At 32.9% G+C, this 13,099-nt stretch overlaps 3 protein-coding genes across 4 annotated transcripts; all 3 read left to right on the top strand.

The window, feature by feature from the left end:
- Window positions 1-342: 342 nt before the first annotated feature.
- LOC103839874 (transcription initiation factor IIF subunit alpha) lies at window positions 343-3,926 on the top strand. Its single transcript, XM_009116361.3, has 9 exons — window positions 343-444; window positions 573-779; window positions 869-1,024; window positions 1,108-1,253; window positions 1,320-1,663; window positions 1,731-1,849; window positions 1,924-2,238; window positions 2,304-2,483; window positions 2,574-3,926. Exons 2-9 carry the CDS (start codon window positions 609-611, stop codon window positions 2,664-2,666), a joined length of 1,524 nt encoding a protein of 507 aa, XP_009114609.1. The 5' UTR covers window positions 343-444; window positions 573-608; the 3' UTR covers window positions 2,667-3,926.
- On the top strand, window positions 3,884-4,300 carry LOC103839954 (putative B3 domain-containing protein At4g12617). The gene has a single exon (XM_009116435.1). It carries the CDS (start codon window positions 3,884-3,886, stop codon window positions 4,298-4,300), a length of 417 nt encoding a protein of 138 aa, XP_009114683.1.
- Window positions 4,301-6,439: 2,139 nt separating this feature from the next.
- On the top strand, window positions 6,440-9,929 carry LOC103839872 (crossover junction endonuclease MUS81). 2 transcript variants are annotated; one of them, XM_033279799.1, is made up of 15 exons: window positions 6,440-6,764; window positions 6,882-6,964; window positions 7,029-7,107; window positions 7,203-7,289; window positions 7,389-7,511; window positions 7,642-7,816; window positions 7,899-8,094; window positions 8,186-8,286; window positions 8,381-8,496; window positions 8,587-8,644; window positions 8,723-8,881; window positions 8,963-9,042; window positions 9,127-9,367; window positions 9,450-9,536; window positions 9,611-9,929. In XM_033279799.1, exons 1-15 carry the CDS (start codon window positions 6,571-6,573, stop codon window positions 9,632-9,634), a joined length of 1,803 nt encoding a protein of 600 aa, XP_033135690.1. In that variant the 5' UTR covers window positions 6,440-6,570; the 3' UTR covers window positions 9,635-9,929. The 2 variants fall into 2 exon arrangements, with proteins under 2 accessions (XP_033135690.1, XP_009114608.1); XM_009116360.3 differs by having other exon boundaries at window positions 6,447-6,764; window positions 9,637-9,916.
- Window positions 9,930-13,099: the final 3,170 nt, after the last annotated feature.

Genomic DNA, 13,099 nt, shown 5'->3' with positions numbered 1-13,099 from the left:
AATTATTTAACTAAACCCTGAATAAAAATCGAAGTTAAATCAGATCCATTAAAAAGGTATTTAAATTAGTATAATATCAATACTTTTATAAAAATTTAATTAATTAACTAAATGTAAATAATAAAGACAAGTGTAGATATGTTTCATGTTATTAGAACCATTTTTACAGTTTTGTTTTGTTCTTCTTTTGTAATTATTTTAATAAATTAGTGAGTGTGTATATTTTGAAGAAAAAAGACTACCACTAAAATGCTTTAGATGAAATTATAAAAGGAAATCTAATTATACAGAATTTCTTTATCTGAGGGCAGATAAGTCATTTGCCAAGACGGATCTGAATCCCTATATAAGTCGGTTGTATCCCCTCTCCTTGTATTCTCCACGGAGACAAATCTTTCTTCCTTCTCTGAAACACAAATTCTAATTGCAATCTCGGACCCGAAGGTAACAGAGAACCCTCTTGATTCGATTAAACACATCGAAAATCATCGTCGATTCCTTCCCGTAATTTTGGATTTTGAAATCAAGAAACCCTAAATTCGATTTCTCTCTGTATTGACTGACGTGTACAGAAAGGCAAGAAAACAATTCCTTGGATCGGATCAAAAATGTCGCACTGTTTAGTCCTAAAGCCGGCGTGCATGGGCTGTGGATCGCGGTCCGATCTCTACGGAAGCTCGTGCAGGCACATGACGTTATGTCTAAAGTGTGGCAAAACCATGGCTGAGAACAAAGCCAAGTGTCTCGACTGCGGAACAGTCCTCACCAGATTAATTCGGGTTTTTGATTCTTTCAGTTTCATAATCGCTTTGAGAGAGAGAGATGAAGACAAAAAAAAAAATCAAATAGGGTTGTTTCTTTTTTGTAGGAGTATAACGTCCGTGCGGCTACACCCACGGACAAGAACTACTTCATTGGTAGGTTCGCGTCCGGTCTTCCCAATTTCAAGAAGGGCTCTGATGAGAACAAATGGTCTCTCCGTAAAGACATACCACAGGGTCGTCAGTTCACAGATGCACAAAGGGTAATGTTGTGTTGGATCATCATCATCATCATCGTGTTGTTATTACAAATCATTCTAAGACAATGCTTGTGGGGGTTTTGTAGGAGAAGTTAAAGAAGAAGCCTTGGATCTTGGAAGATGAGACTGGTCAGTTTCAGTACCAGGGGCAACTTGAAGGCTCCCAGTCTGCAACTTACTATCTCTTAGTGATGCAGAACAAGGAGTTTGTCGCTATTCCCGCTGGTTCTTGGTATGTTTCTTAACTTTATGTAAACTCTAAAATGGTAGATTCTGAGAGATTTTTGTATTATGTTAGGTATAACTTCAACAAGGTTGCTCAGTATAAGCAACTTACACTGGAAGAAGCGGAGGAGAAGATGGATAACCGTAGAAAAACGGCTGATGGGTATCAGAGGTGGATGATGAAAGGCGGTGAGAATGACAAAGAGGCGGGTGGAAGCAGTGGCAGGGGTCGTAAGAAGTCATCAGGCGGCGAGGAAAAAGAAGGTAATGTCGAAAAAGGGGAGGAAGATGAAGAGGAAGAGGCGTCGCGGAAGAGTAGACTCGGTCTTAATCAAAAGAGTAATGACAATGATGACTATGAAGAAGGTCCAAGGGGTGGTGATGTTGACATGGATGATGATGATGACATTGAGAAAGGTCTGTTGTTATTTTTTTCAAATTTGTCTGTAAATTAATTTTCCTAATGTGTGTTTGGTTTATTTAGGGGATGATTGGGAGCATGAAGAGATTTTCACTGATGATGATGAGGCTGTTGATATTGATCCCGAGGAACGTGAAGATCTTCTGGCACCTGAGATTCCTGCTCCTCCTGAAATAAAGCAGGTCTGTCTTTGGTTTATTGAACACTTGAATTGAATTGTTGGCTCTGTGATGTCCCAACTTTTTTTAATTTACAGGATGAAGAAGAGGAGGGAGGGTTGAGCAAATCTGGTAAAGAGTTGAAGAAGTTGCTTGGTAAGTCTAATGGTTTGAATGACTCTGACGAAGATGAAGACGACGGTGATTCAGATGAGGAGACAAACTTCAGTATTTCGAAACAGAAGGATGCGACCAAAGAAGTACATATTGAGAGCAGTCCTCCTCCAAAGCAGCCGGCACAACCTTCATCTTCTGCAAAACCATCCAAGGGAAAGAGAAAACTGAATGATGTCGATTCTAAAAAGCCTAGCACCAGCAGCAGCTCTGCTCAGAAGAAAGCGAAGGCTGAAAATGTAAGTCACACTTGCTTCTGTTTTTACGTTTTGGAGTGTATTTACTTTTGTCTTGTCATGTGAAGGAAGAGAAAAGCAACTCGGTTTCAAGATCCAACGCAGCAGCCGTGAAAGCTGAAGCAACTCCAGCTTCTGCTACGGGACCTGTGACCGAAGACGAAATCCGCGCTGTTCTGATGGAGAAGAAGCAAGTCACTACACAGGACCTTGTCAACGGGTTCAAGCCAAGACTTAAGACCAGAGAGGTAATATTTTTGCTAGAAAACTCTATTCTAAGATTATGATATCTGAGCTTAACTATGGAGAGAATCAATCTCTTTTGTGGATCTTTACAGGACAAGAACGCTTTTGCTGATATTCTGAAGAAGATCTCAAAGATTCAGAAGAATGCTGGTTCTCAAAGCTTCGTCGTTTTGAGGGGGATATGAGAGAGACTTTACTATCTTCAGAACTAATTCTATTTTCTGTTATCATATGAGACCTCATACCAGTTAAGCAAACTTAAGTATCTTTTCTGATTTCTTGGTGTCTAAACGTAAGAATCAAGTTCAATGTTTATTTTTCTGAGCAAGATAATAACTATATAACATATAAATTCTACTAATGATCCTCAGCCCGACAAAACATAAATAAAGTGTGTGCCAAATACGAGACTTAAACCCCATGGAGACATGTCAGATACCATGTCCTTGCGGCATAAAACAGTGTCACAGAGCCAACATATGTTTCTAACAAGAAGCGTAGCAACCATGTTTTCAGCAACTCCTGCAGGCAATTACTCCAATGTTTCGACAGACTCACACCAAACTGATAAGGAAATGGAAAAAACTTTTCCATGTAATTCTCTCTACTCACAATCATGAGGTTTTCATGCATCAACCTAATTAACCACAAACACAACTATAATTGGCCTCAGGTATGTCACGAATTCTACAAAAATAGTCAGAACCTATTGACGCAAAATCACTTGGTTTCGCTTCTCTGGTAAACAGTAAACTGATCGGTTAAGCAATATTTTCTTTATAAAAATAATTTCTAAACAAATATATCCTTCAATTATACCAAATTAATCAAAATCTTATATAAAAAAATTAAACCGAAGAGTTCGCTCAATTTTGCTTTCTCTGTTTAATTTAGAGTACGGCTCAAATTTGTTTATGAACTGCTGGTAAATAATGTTAAATTTATTAAATATTTGTATACTAATAAAATAAAGATCTTACGGATGAAATACAACGGATTATAAACTTAGTGTATGTATTCCACACGAACCATCCCGAAGAAACTCTTTATCTATTTTTCCAACATTTTATGGTTTTAGAAACACTACAAAAGGTTACGTACTTTGAAGCATTGTGTGATTCTAGCCACAATATGATGAGATATTAAACAAATTCGTGTTATTTTAGCTAAATGATAACATGTTCAATTTAATTTCGCATGAGTCTAACGATATTAATGTAAAAAAAAAACAGAATCTATTTTACAGTCAATTTCTTAATTACGATCACCCACGCACCACAACTTATTCTTGTTATTATATATATAGATATACCCATAATACAGAAACAAGTTCCTTAAAATACAAACCTAAATTACATATATCGCTGACACAAAACACTCATATATCTTTGTGTGTTTAATCATGGAAAGGAAAAATAACAAGACGTCCAAAGCCAGTTCAAAAAGGAAAAATAACGAGATTTTCAATCCAGTCAGCCAGTGGAACATAATTATAACGTTGACAGCATCAGACACAGATTCGAGCAATACAATAACGATCCCCAAAGAGTTAGTAGAAGCCAAGATCTTTCCTCTGTGGGGTAGCAAACGTTGCAAAGGATTGCTAAAACCTGACTCGTTCGAGATGGTACATCTCTATGAGCACCATTCTAAAGTTACAACGGGTGTGGCAATGAAGAAAGATGAACATGGAAACTTCAAGCTATATGGATTGCCTTCCGTTCTTGGGGGAAGACCTTTCAAGACGGGTGATGTTATTGGGTTTTGGTGGGATAAATATTGGGGTAGGCTTAATTTCGAACTACTCGTGATTGCTTAGTTGATGGAACGGATTCTCGCAACTTCATTTCTTGAATTTGTATATAAATACGTTCTGATTTGCTCATATGTTTATGATTAAGTTGTTTTAGTTCTATATGTTTTAATCAATTTATGTTCTCAACTTCAACTTCATTTATTACTAGCTAGAGATTATGCATGTTACTATTGATAAGATGAATCTATTTGGCATTATCTTATTATAAAAAATTATTGGCATTGTGAGGATATATTTTAAGAATTAATATATAAAGAATCGAAGAGAAAAGTTTCACCAGTTTTTATTATTTTTCTATGTTTTTGGCATTCGAATTTAAAGCTTATAACATGTGTAAAACTATTTTTTGATTATTTTATCTTTTTGAAGATTATCATAAGATAGAGGAAGGAATGTGAGAGGCTATATTTTCAGTGTCGACATATAACTATCAATACTATTAAATTAGGATCATGACCCATTGATATATGTTGTGTCTAACTCGTAATTAGAATCCACCATTAGACGGATTTTTATGCTAAGAATCTTTAACTATTCAAAAAAAAATATAATATTTTAATAATGGCTAAGGACTCCCACATGAGGTCCACCAATGTGGATGAAATTGTTGAGTGACTTTAATTCCACAAGTTACGGATTCTACTATATAGGTAATAGATTTCTGCAGCCAACACCTTTTTACGATACAACTAATACTAATGCTATATCATTTCACAAAAAAAAAAAGAAAACTACCCAATAAAAAAAATATTTCAATTGCAATAATGAAGATAATGATATGACTTCAGAACAACATCGTCCCATCTTAAACCCAATACGATGTCATCTAAAGAAGAGAAAATATTTTGATGTTGATTTTTAGCCTTTTATTAGAAAGAAAATTAACTGTAATAAATTATACAAATAAAAAAATATCCTTACAATTTTATTAAGCTTAAATCAGACATTAATATTTTTTTTTGGTTACAAATTTTTGCAGGTTATTCCAAGGAACATGCAAAATATTCATCAACTAATAAATTATTTAAACAAACATATTAACTCATCTATTATATTAAATTAGGAACATGACCTATTAATATATGTTTAGTGCTACTATTTTGATACAATTATTAAAACATTTTACTAATCATTTAAATTTTTTTTCACAAAAATATGATTATAAAATACAAAATACGATTAAAACATACAAATAGAAAAATTAGTTTAAAAAAATGTATAACATAAAACATACGTCAGAATCTAGTTTAAAGTTTAAAACTGTAAATCAGTATATCAATGTTTGATGGAAATGCCAAAACATTGGCGCATTGTTGGTTTAAAGTTGTTTGAAATGTGATATACTGTTTAAAACATTGGCGCATTGTTGGTTTAAAGTTGTTTGAAATGTGATATACTGTTTAAGTCTTTAACTATCAATTATTCTGACGTCATTATTACTCAGAATAAAAGATAAATATTTTCGATAATTTAATTATAGAGCCTCTTAATTATATTTCCCTTTTTGGTTTAGATTACAATTTTCATCTTATACTTTGTTGTAAAATTGATAATTGATTGACAGTAAAAAGAACAGCATATTCAAAAGAAAACCCTTCAGTTTAAAGGGATTTTTCATACAACTGTTTACGATTTGAGTAGTCCTTTATGGGCAGCAGCGTAAACAGACACATGACTGCTCATGAACTTGAGAACAGAGATTGCCTCCACAGTGCCCTAGTTTTTTTAAAAAAATTCAATGTAAGAGAAGGCTCTCTAAAAATGGCATTATCTCTTCCCATTTTCTTCTTCTCTCCCTTCTCCATAGAGACAATACGAATTTAAAAAATAGAAGAAGAAATCAAGAAGACGTATCTAACCCAAAAATTGAAAATTCGAGAACTTCAGTAAGCAGATGAGTCGATATGTAAATCATCTCGCGGGAATAAATTACAAAAAATCGATAATTGTTTCGCAGCTTGCTGAAAATCCTGATTTGATTCGAAACCCTAAAACGAGCCGTCGTCGCAAGAAAAAATGAAGAAGACGTTTTAATTTTATAAAGGGAGCCAGGAAGGGTAGAAACGTCTTTCAGTCTGTTGTAGGCTTTGGCTGAAACCCTCTTTCCCAGAAAGAGGATTCAGTCACTAAAATTGATTCGAAAACCGGTTTGATCAGGAATATCTAAACCGATCGGTTTCAATCGTAAAACCGCTAATTCCACATCTCCGGCAAACGAAAGTTGGAGCCTTTGATGAGGTTGTGATAAGATTTCTCTGGAGTGAGGGGTAGTGATGGATGAGGAGAGAAGGGTGGTGTGTCGAGAGAACCAAGGATTAGCGGATCACGTGTTGATGAAGAAGCGAGAGTACGCAGATAAGCCCAAGGGTCTGTCCGAGAACCTGGAGAGGACATTTCTCAAGGCGTATCGAAATGTGTGCGACTCCAAGGATCCCATTACCACACTCAAAGACTTATCCCACATAAAGTATGTTTCTTGAGCGATTAGGGTTCTTGAGTAACATTGAATGTGAAGTCTTATTACTCTCTTAGTCGCTGAATGATCCCATCACTCAGTTTGATTATTGGGTTTTGGTTGGTGTAGGGGCTTTGGCAAGTGGATGCTTAAGATGACGAAAGGATATTTTGATAATGGAGCTGAAACTTCTGAACAAGAAGACTCTGCTGGTAAATGGTGTTAACTATTCATTATGAGAACATCAAATGTAAGGTTTTAAACTTATGGTTTCAGGGAACAAGGGTAAGGGAAGAAAACGCTACACTCCGCAAAGAAACTCTGTGGCTTATGCATTACTAATAACGTTGCACAGGTTGGTTACTTCAGATACTCTCTATGTGTTGTTGCTTTCCCCTCTCTGTAAACCCTTCTTCAGGACTGTTTTGTTCTTTTGGTTATACCCTGCAGAGAGACTGCGAATGGGAAGGAGTTCATGCGCAAAGCAGAGCTTATTGATGCTGCTGAAGCTAGTGGCCTCTCACACGCTCCTGTTGGGTATGTATGAATCAGGCTCCTTCCTAACCTTTTGGATATGTTGTTTTGAGTCTGTACCTAGATATCATCTCTCTCTGATATATTCTTCCATGTTACTAGTCCAGAGAAAGGAAAAGGGAAAGCAGGACTTGGAAACTCTAAGAGGGAGTGGTATAGTGGATGGAGCTGCATGACTACTCTTATACATAAGGGTTTAGTGGTCAAATCTAGCAACCCTGCAAAGTAAAATAAATACTCAACTTTAAACTATATATATATATATATATCTTTGTGGCTTTTGACTAGTACTATATGTAGATAAGTTGACATTTACCTTGTAACATAGGATGTGATAGTGTTTTCTTTCTCATAGGTACATGCTGACAGATGAAGGTCGGGAAGTAGCAAATGATTGTATCACACGATCTGGATTACCTACACTTGACATCTTATCAGATGATGATAATGAAACAGCTAATGAAAATTTCATCTCCTCTTGTACCATTAGAGAACAACAAACAGCCATTCCTAGTGATATTCTTGAAAAGGTACTCCTTCAAAATGGTATCTTAAATCTTCAGTTTTCTTTCTTATACAGTGTTGTTAATTTTTTGTCTTTTTCTTGTATAGTTTACACCGTTTGGGTATTCTAAGGAACAAGTCGTTGCTGCATTCAGAGAAGTTTCAGATGGATCTCAGGACAAAGATCCATCAACTCTCTGGTTATCTGTAATGTGCCATCTTCGTCAAGCAGAAGTTTATAACCCCTGTCCGGACTCTCGAAACAGAAGGAAAGATTCAGCAGGACCTTCTAGACCGCAAAATTGTAGGGTCTTTAGCAATCATATGATCCTTATTGCTGTGTCTGTTGAAGGTTGGATGTTTCCTTTTATGAATTCTTACCTGAAAATTTACAGGTCAAGTTGATCTGGAGGGAACTCATGCTAAGAAGTCCCGCTCTAGCAATGATGGATACACCTTAAAACCATCTGATCCATTGCAAGCCTGCTCATCTTCTGTATGTAACCATTTGCAATTTTAGCTTTATTACTTGAGATCAGCAGAGTAAGTATATTTATTAATGAGCATATATATGTTTCATGGTTACAAAGTTGCGTTCAGATACTAATATCCGAGGCCTTCCTCCTCTTACATTTGGAGAAGCATTTGAGGAAGCTTATCAAGTGATCTTGATACTCGATGACCGGGAACAGTTTGCCACTAAGGGGTACGTGGAGCATCTAATCTTTCCTCTCTGCTCATTTCTTTCGATTTGAGCGTTCTTATGAATTACTTATCAAAGTGTTCTTATTCACAGATCACGATCCAGGAAAATAGTTGATTACATATGCTCTGAATTCAAGATCAAGATTGAGGTTATCCTTTGTTTTTCATGGACAAATATCATCATACTTAACACAAACTAACTGTAATGATGGTTGTTGAATCTGTAGGTTAGAAGATTACCAGTAGGGGACTGTATCTGGATCGCTAGGCACAAGTGCCTTGGGACTGAGTATGTTCTGGACTTCATTGTTGAGAGGAAGAACATTGATGATTTACGCTCCTCAATCAGAGACAATCGCTACAGAGACCAAAAGCTTAGACTTCAGGTGTGTGATGAGTATTCTACTTACTCAACGTTTCCTTGATACTTGTTTTCTTCTTTTAAAATTGGTGTGTGTGCTTATCAGAGATCTGGATTCAAGAAGCTGATATACGTCGTGGAAGGGGATCCAAACCAGTCTGATGCAGCAGAAAGCATCAAAACAGCGTAAGAGTTTCTTTTTTGATTGGTTTATGCATTTAATCTTTGAGAGATGGAACCAAACTTGTATATATATATATGCTTGTGTAGTTGTTTCACAACGGAGATTCTGGAGGGGTTTGATGTGTTGAGGACAAGCGGGCTTGGTGAGACGCTGAGAAAATACGGCCATCTCACTAAATCAATACACCAGTACTACAAGTCGCTGGTGAATGATGATGATGGCCAGAACAAAGCGGCGGCGTATCCTTGTTTTGATCGTTTTGTGAAAAGGTGTCAAGATCTTGATAAAATGACGATCAGCGATGTGTTTGCCATTCAGCTTATGCAGGTATGCTGATAATAAGTATCTTTATTGTTTAAGTCTTTTGAGTAAAGTATTGTGGATTGGTTCTAAGCTTTTCTTGGTGCAGGTTCCGCAGGTAACTGAGGAAATAGCCATAGCTGTTCTTGACATGTACCCAACACTTGTATCTCTTGCTTCTGCCTATTCTCAACTAGTAAGCTTTTCTTCTTCTTCTTCTTTTTCTTCCTTGCATGAGATCTTTGTTTAAACACACATATTTTGAACTAGAAAACAATCAATCTGTGTTTTTGAAGGACGGGAATGTTTCAGCACAAGAAGAGATGTTGAGAAACAGGAGCAACAATGTGATTTCTGCAACTGCTAGTAAGAATATATTCAAGTTAGTTTGGGCTGAGTGACGTTGCCATTTGTGTCTTTGTGGTACTGTGTAACTAGCTAGTAAGAGTGTAAACTAAATTGCTCTTTTAGAATTTTAACAGTGGTTAATAAACTGCTTTAGCCATTGACTTGTTTGCAACCTTGGTTACTTGTTAGACACGATTGAATATTAAGTTTCAAAAAGACAAATACATACATAGGTCACGTCGAACGGTTACTTGTTACCTACGCTGTATTGGTATCTTAGACTAAGCCAAACCTAATTTTTCACTTCAAAACCAAACCAAATCGAACTGAACATTAATTTCAATCTAGTTCTTTAAGAGTTGTTTTGAACCGAACTATCCGAACTTCCATTTTGGGAAATTGCCAAACTAAGCCGAAAATGCCAAACAGTTTTACATGCTCTTTGTTTTCGGCTTAGTTTGGTTTAATCAATTCATTCACTAAACAAATATATTCAAATATTTTGGTTTATTTTTGGCTTAGTTTGGCAATTTCCCAGAACTTTTCAAACCAACTCATTTACTAAACTAATATATTCAAATATTTAATCATGGCATTCTCAATTGATAACAAAAATTTAACCTTTTGTGTGACATGTTAGACCATACATAACTATTTATAAATTTTAGTTTCGAAAAACCTTTTTACTCAGTTTTAGCCTTTAAAAATATACTAGGATAAGACCCGCGCCTTGCGCGGAATTAAGTTATTATTTTTATTATATTTTGGAGAATGAAACAATAGTTTGGCTTCATTTGGATTACGAGTGTTCAATCCGGATATCGGGTTGGTTTCGGTTCGGTTCAGTTTTTTCGGTATTTGGTTAGTAAAATATAACTACTATTCTAAATCCATATTTACTTTGACTTTAGTCTTTCACATACTTTTGAAAGATTTCAACTGGACGACTAAATTGATCAGCCAATCTTGTTGCTTTAAATCATTAGTGTTTATATATATATATTATTTAGTTTGAATATTTATTAAATAAAAATTCATATGCGTTATATTTTATGATCATTTATAACTTATTATAACAAAAAAAATAATCTATTGATCACAAAATTTTCAGAGTGGGAATATTCAAATTTCAAATAATATATAGACGTTTTGAAAAATTCAAATATAACATATAAGAAAAAATATAAATGTTTATATTATATATTTAATGTGATTTTTTAATATCTTTCAATAATATAAAATTAAAAAAAAAGAACTAAGATACCAAAATTGTTATCAAATATTTATTATTCATAATAATTAATTTTCATATATACGTTAATCATATTAGGTAATTTCGTAGCTTCTAATTAAGGAAAGTGCAAAAACAATTTTGGTAGATTATTTATCAATTCGATAGTTAGTTTAATAAAAAATATAATGTAAGTCAAAATGGACCAACCTATTTTCTAAGAATAGTATATTTTATATAGTCATTTATTAAATGAGAATTTATAATCATACAGTTCTATGATCATTCATATCATTTTATAACTGAATATTTAAATCATCGATAACAAAATTTTCAATGTGAAATCTTTAATAAGTTTATAATTTATAAATATTTTTGAAAATTCATTGAAAGTTTTAATATTATATTTATGTAATCTTATGGTATATAGTATAATATATATATATATATATATATGTTTTATTATTAAATGATATTTTTTACTCATATGGTTTTAAAATAATGTGTATCTTCTTATAATATTAAATAAAAGTTCATATTAATACAATTTTATGATCATTTGTAACTTATTATGACAAAAAAAAATAATCTATTGATCACAAAATTTTCAGAGTGGGGATCTTCAAATTTCTAATAATTTATAGATGTTTTGAAAAATTCAAAATATAACATATAAGAAAAATTATAAATGTTTTTATTATATATTTAATGTGATTTTTAAATATATTTTAATAATATAAAATTAAAAAAAGAACTAAAATACAAAAATTGTTATCAAATATTTATTATTCATTATAATTAATTTTCACATATACGTTAATCATATTAGGTAATTTCGTAGCTTTTATTTAAGGAAAGTGCAAAACACTTTGTGGTACGTTATTTATCAATTCGATAGTTAGTTTAATAAAAAGTGTAATATAAGTTAAGATGGACCAACCTATTTTTCTAGGAATAGTATATTTTGTATAGTTATTTATTAAATAAGAATTTATAATCATACGGTTCTATGATCGTTCATATCGTTTTATAACAAAATATTTAAATCATCGATAACAAAATTTTCAATCTGAAATCTTTAATAAGTTTATAATTTATAAATGTTCTTGAAAATTCATTGAAAGTTATAATATTAAAATATTTATGTAATCTTATGGTATATAGTGTTTAATATATATATATATATATATTTATTTTATTATTAAATGATATTTTTTACTCATATGGTTTTAAAATCATGTGTATCTTCTTATAATAAAAATGTTAAACCATTGATCATTAATTTTTAACATAATAATTTTAATAGTTTTAGTCATTTATTGTCGTTTTTAAAAATTCAAAATATAACATATACGAAAAAATCTAAATTTTATTTTTATAGCTAATTTGATTGTTTAATTTATTTTAATAATATAAAATTAAACAAAAAATGATGGAGGAGATATACATTGTTATCAAATCTTTATTATTAAAATCATTAATTGTCATATATATATTAGTCATTTATGGTAATTCCGTAGGTTTTATTTAAGGAAAGAAAATATCATATCATATCATTATATCATATAGTTTGACCAACTTATGTATCTAACAACATATAAAAATCGAATGTGGACCTACTTATTTTTCAATTGAATGTAATTGACTACCTAATTGAATGCCACCTATGCATTGGGGCCTCTTTTAATTAATACAAAATTGAGGTTGTATCTTTTCAAATGTTCCTCAATTAATATATAAGGGATTACGTGTGTTTGATTACAATCTTCCAATTTTCAAAAAAGTATTTAATAGGCTTAACAATTTCTGAAATGATTGATTCTAATAAGTTTTAGTTCCACAAAACATTTCTCACTGGTTATGTTTAAATGCATATCATTTTAAGGTTTCCAGATTTACACATTATGCTTTCAAATTATCATAACTAAAAATGTATAAATTTATGAATTTTATTTATATATATATTTTAATAAAAGAAAATTTTAAATTTTAAATATGTCCTTTTAGATTGGAAGTCATACACGATAAACAGGACCGACTCATATATGAGGGTGAACAGTGCGACCGCCCCAGGGTCCATGATATTAAGAGTCCTCTCGCACATCAGACGGACCACTCTTCAATAATATGTGGATAAATTTTGATCTAACCAATGGATCGACCTCAAACCGGCAGAATTT

The sequence above is a fragment of the Brassica rapa genome, chromosome A09 (genome assembly GCF_000309985.2).
Source record: "Brassica rapa cultivar Chiifu-401-42 chromosome A09, CAAS_Brap_v3.01, whole genome shotgun sequence".
NCBI lineage: Eukaryota > Viridiplantae > Streptophyta > Magnoliopsida > Brassicales > Brassicaceae > Brassica > Brassica rapa.
Note: the sequence above shows the minus strand (reverse complement) of the source record. Positions and strands in the feature narration are given on the sequence as shown.

What these genes read in the sequence shown, in the direction of transcription:
- LOC103839874 (XM_009116361.3), top strand. Translation starts at nt 609, where the DNA reads ATGTCGCACTGTTTAGTCCTAAAGCCGGCGTGCATGGGCTGTGGATCG. An exon ending in GCTATTCCCGCTGGTTCTTG is followed by an intron (nt 1,254 to 1,319) that starts GTATGTTTCTTA and finishes GTATTATGTTAG; the next exon opens with GTATAACTTCAACAAGGTTG. An exon ending in CAAGACTTAAGACCAGAGAG is followed by an intron (nt 2,484 to 2,573) that starts GTAATATTTTTG and finishes GGATCTTTACAG; the next exon opens with GACAAGAACGCTTTTGCTGA.
- LOC103839954 (XM_009116435.1), top strand. Translation starts at nt 3,884, where the DNA reads ATGGAAAGGAAAAATAACAAGACGTCCAAAGCCAGTTCAAAAAGGAAA.
- LOC103839872 (XM_009116360.3), top strand. Translation starts at nt 6,571, where the DNA reads ATGGATGAGGAGAGAAGGGTGGTGTGTCGAGAGAACCAAGGATTAGCG. An exon ending in AAATCTAGCAACCCTGCAAA is followed by an intron (nt 7,512 to 7,641) that starts GTAAAATAAATA and finishes TCTTTCTCATAG; the next exon opens with GTACATGCTGACAGATGAAG. An exon ending in AATTCAAGATCAAGATTGAG is followed by an intron (nt 8,645 to 8,722) that starts GTTATCCTTTGT and finishes TTGAATCTGTAG; the next exon opens with GTTAGAAGATTACCAGTAGG.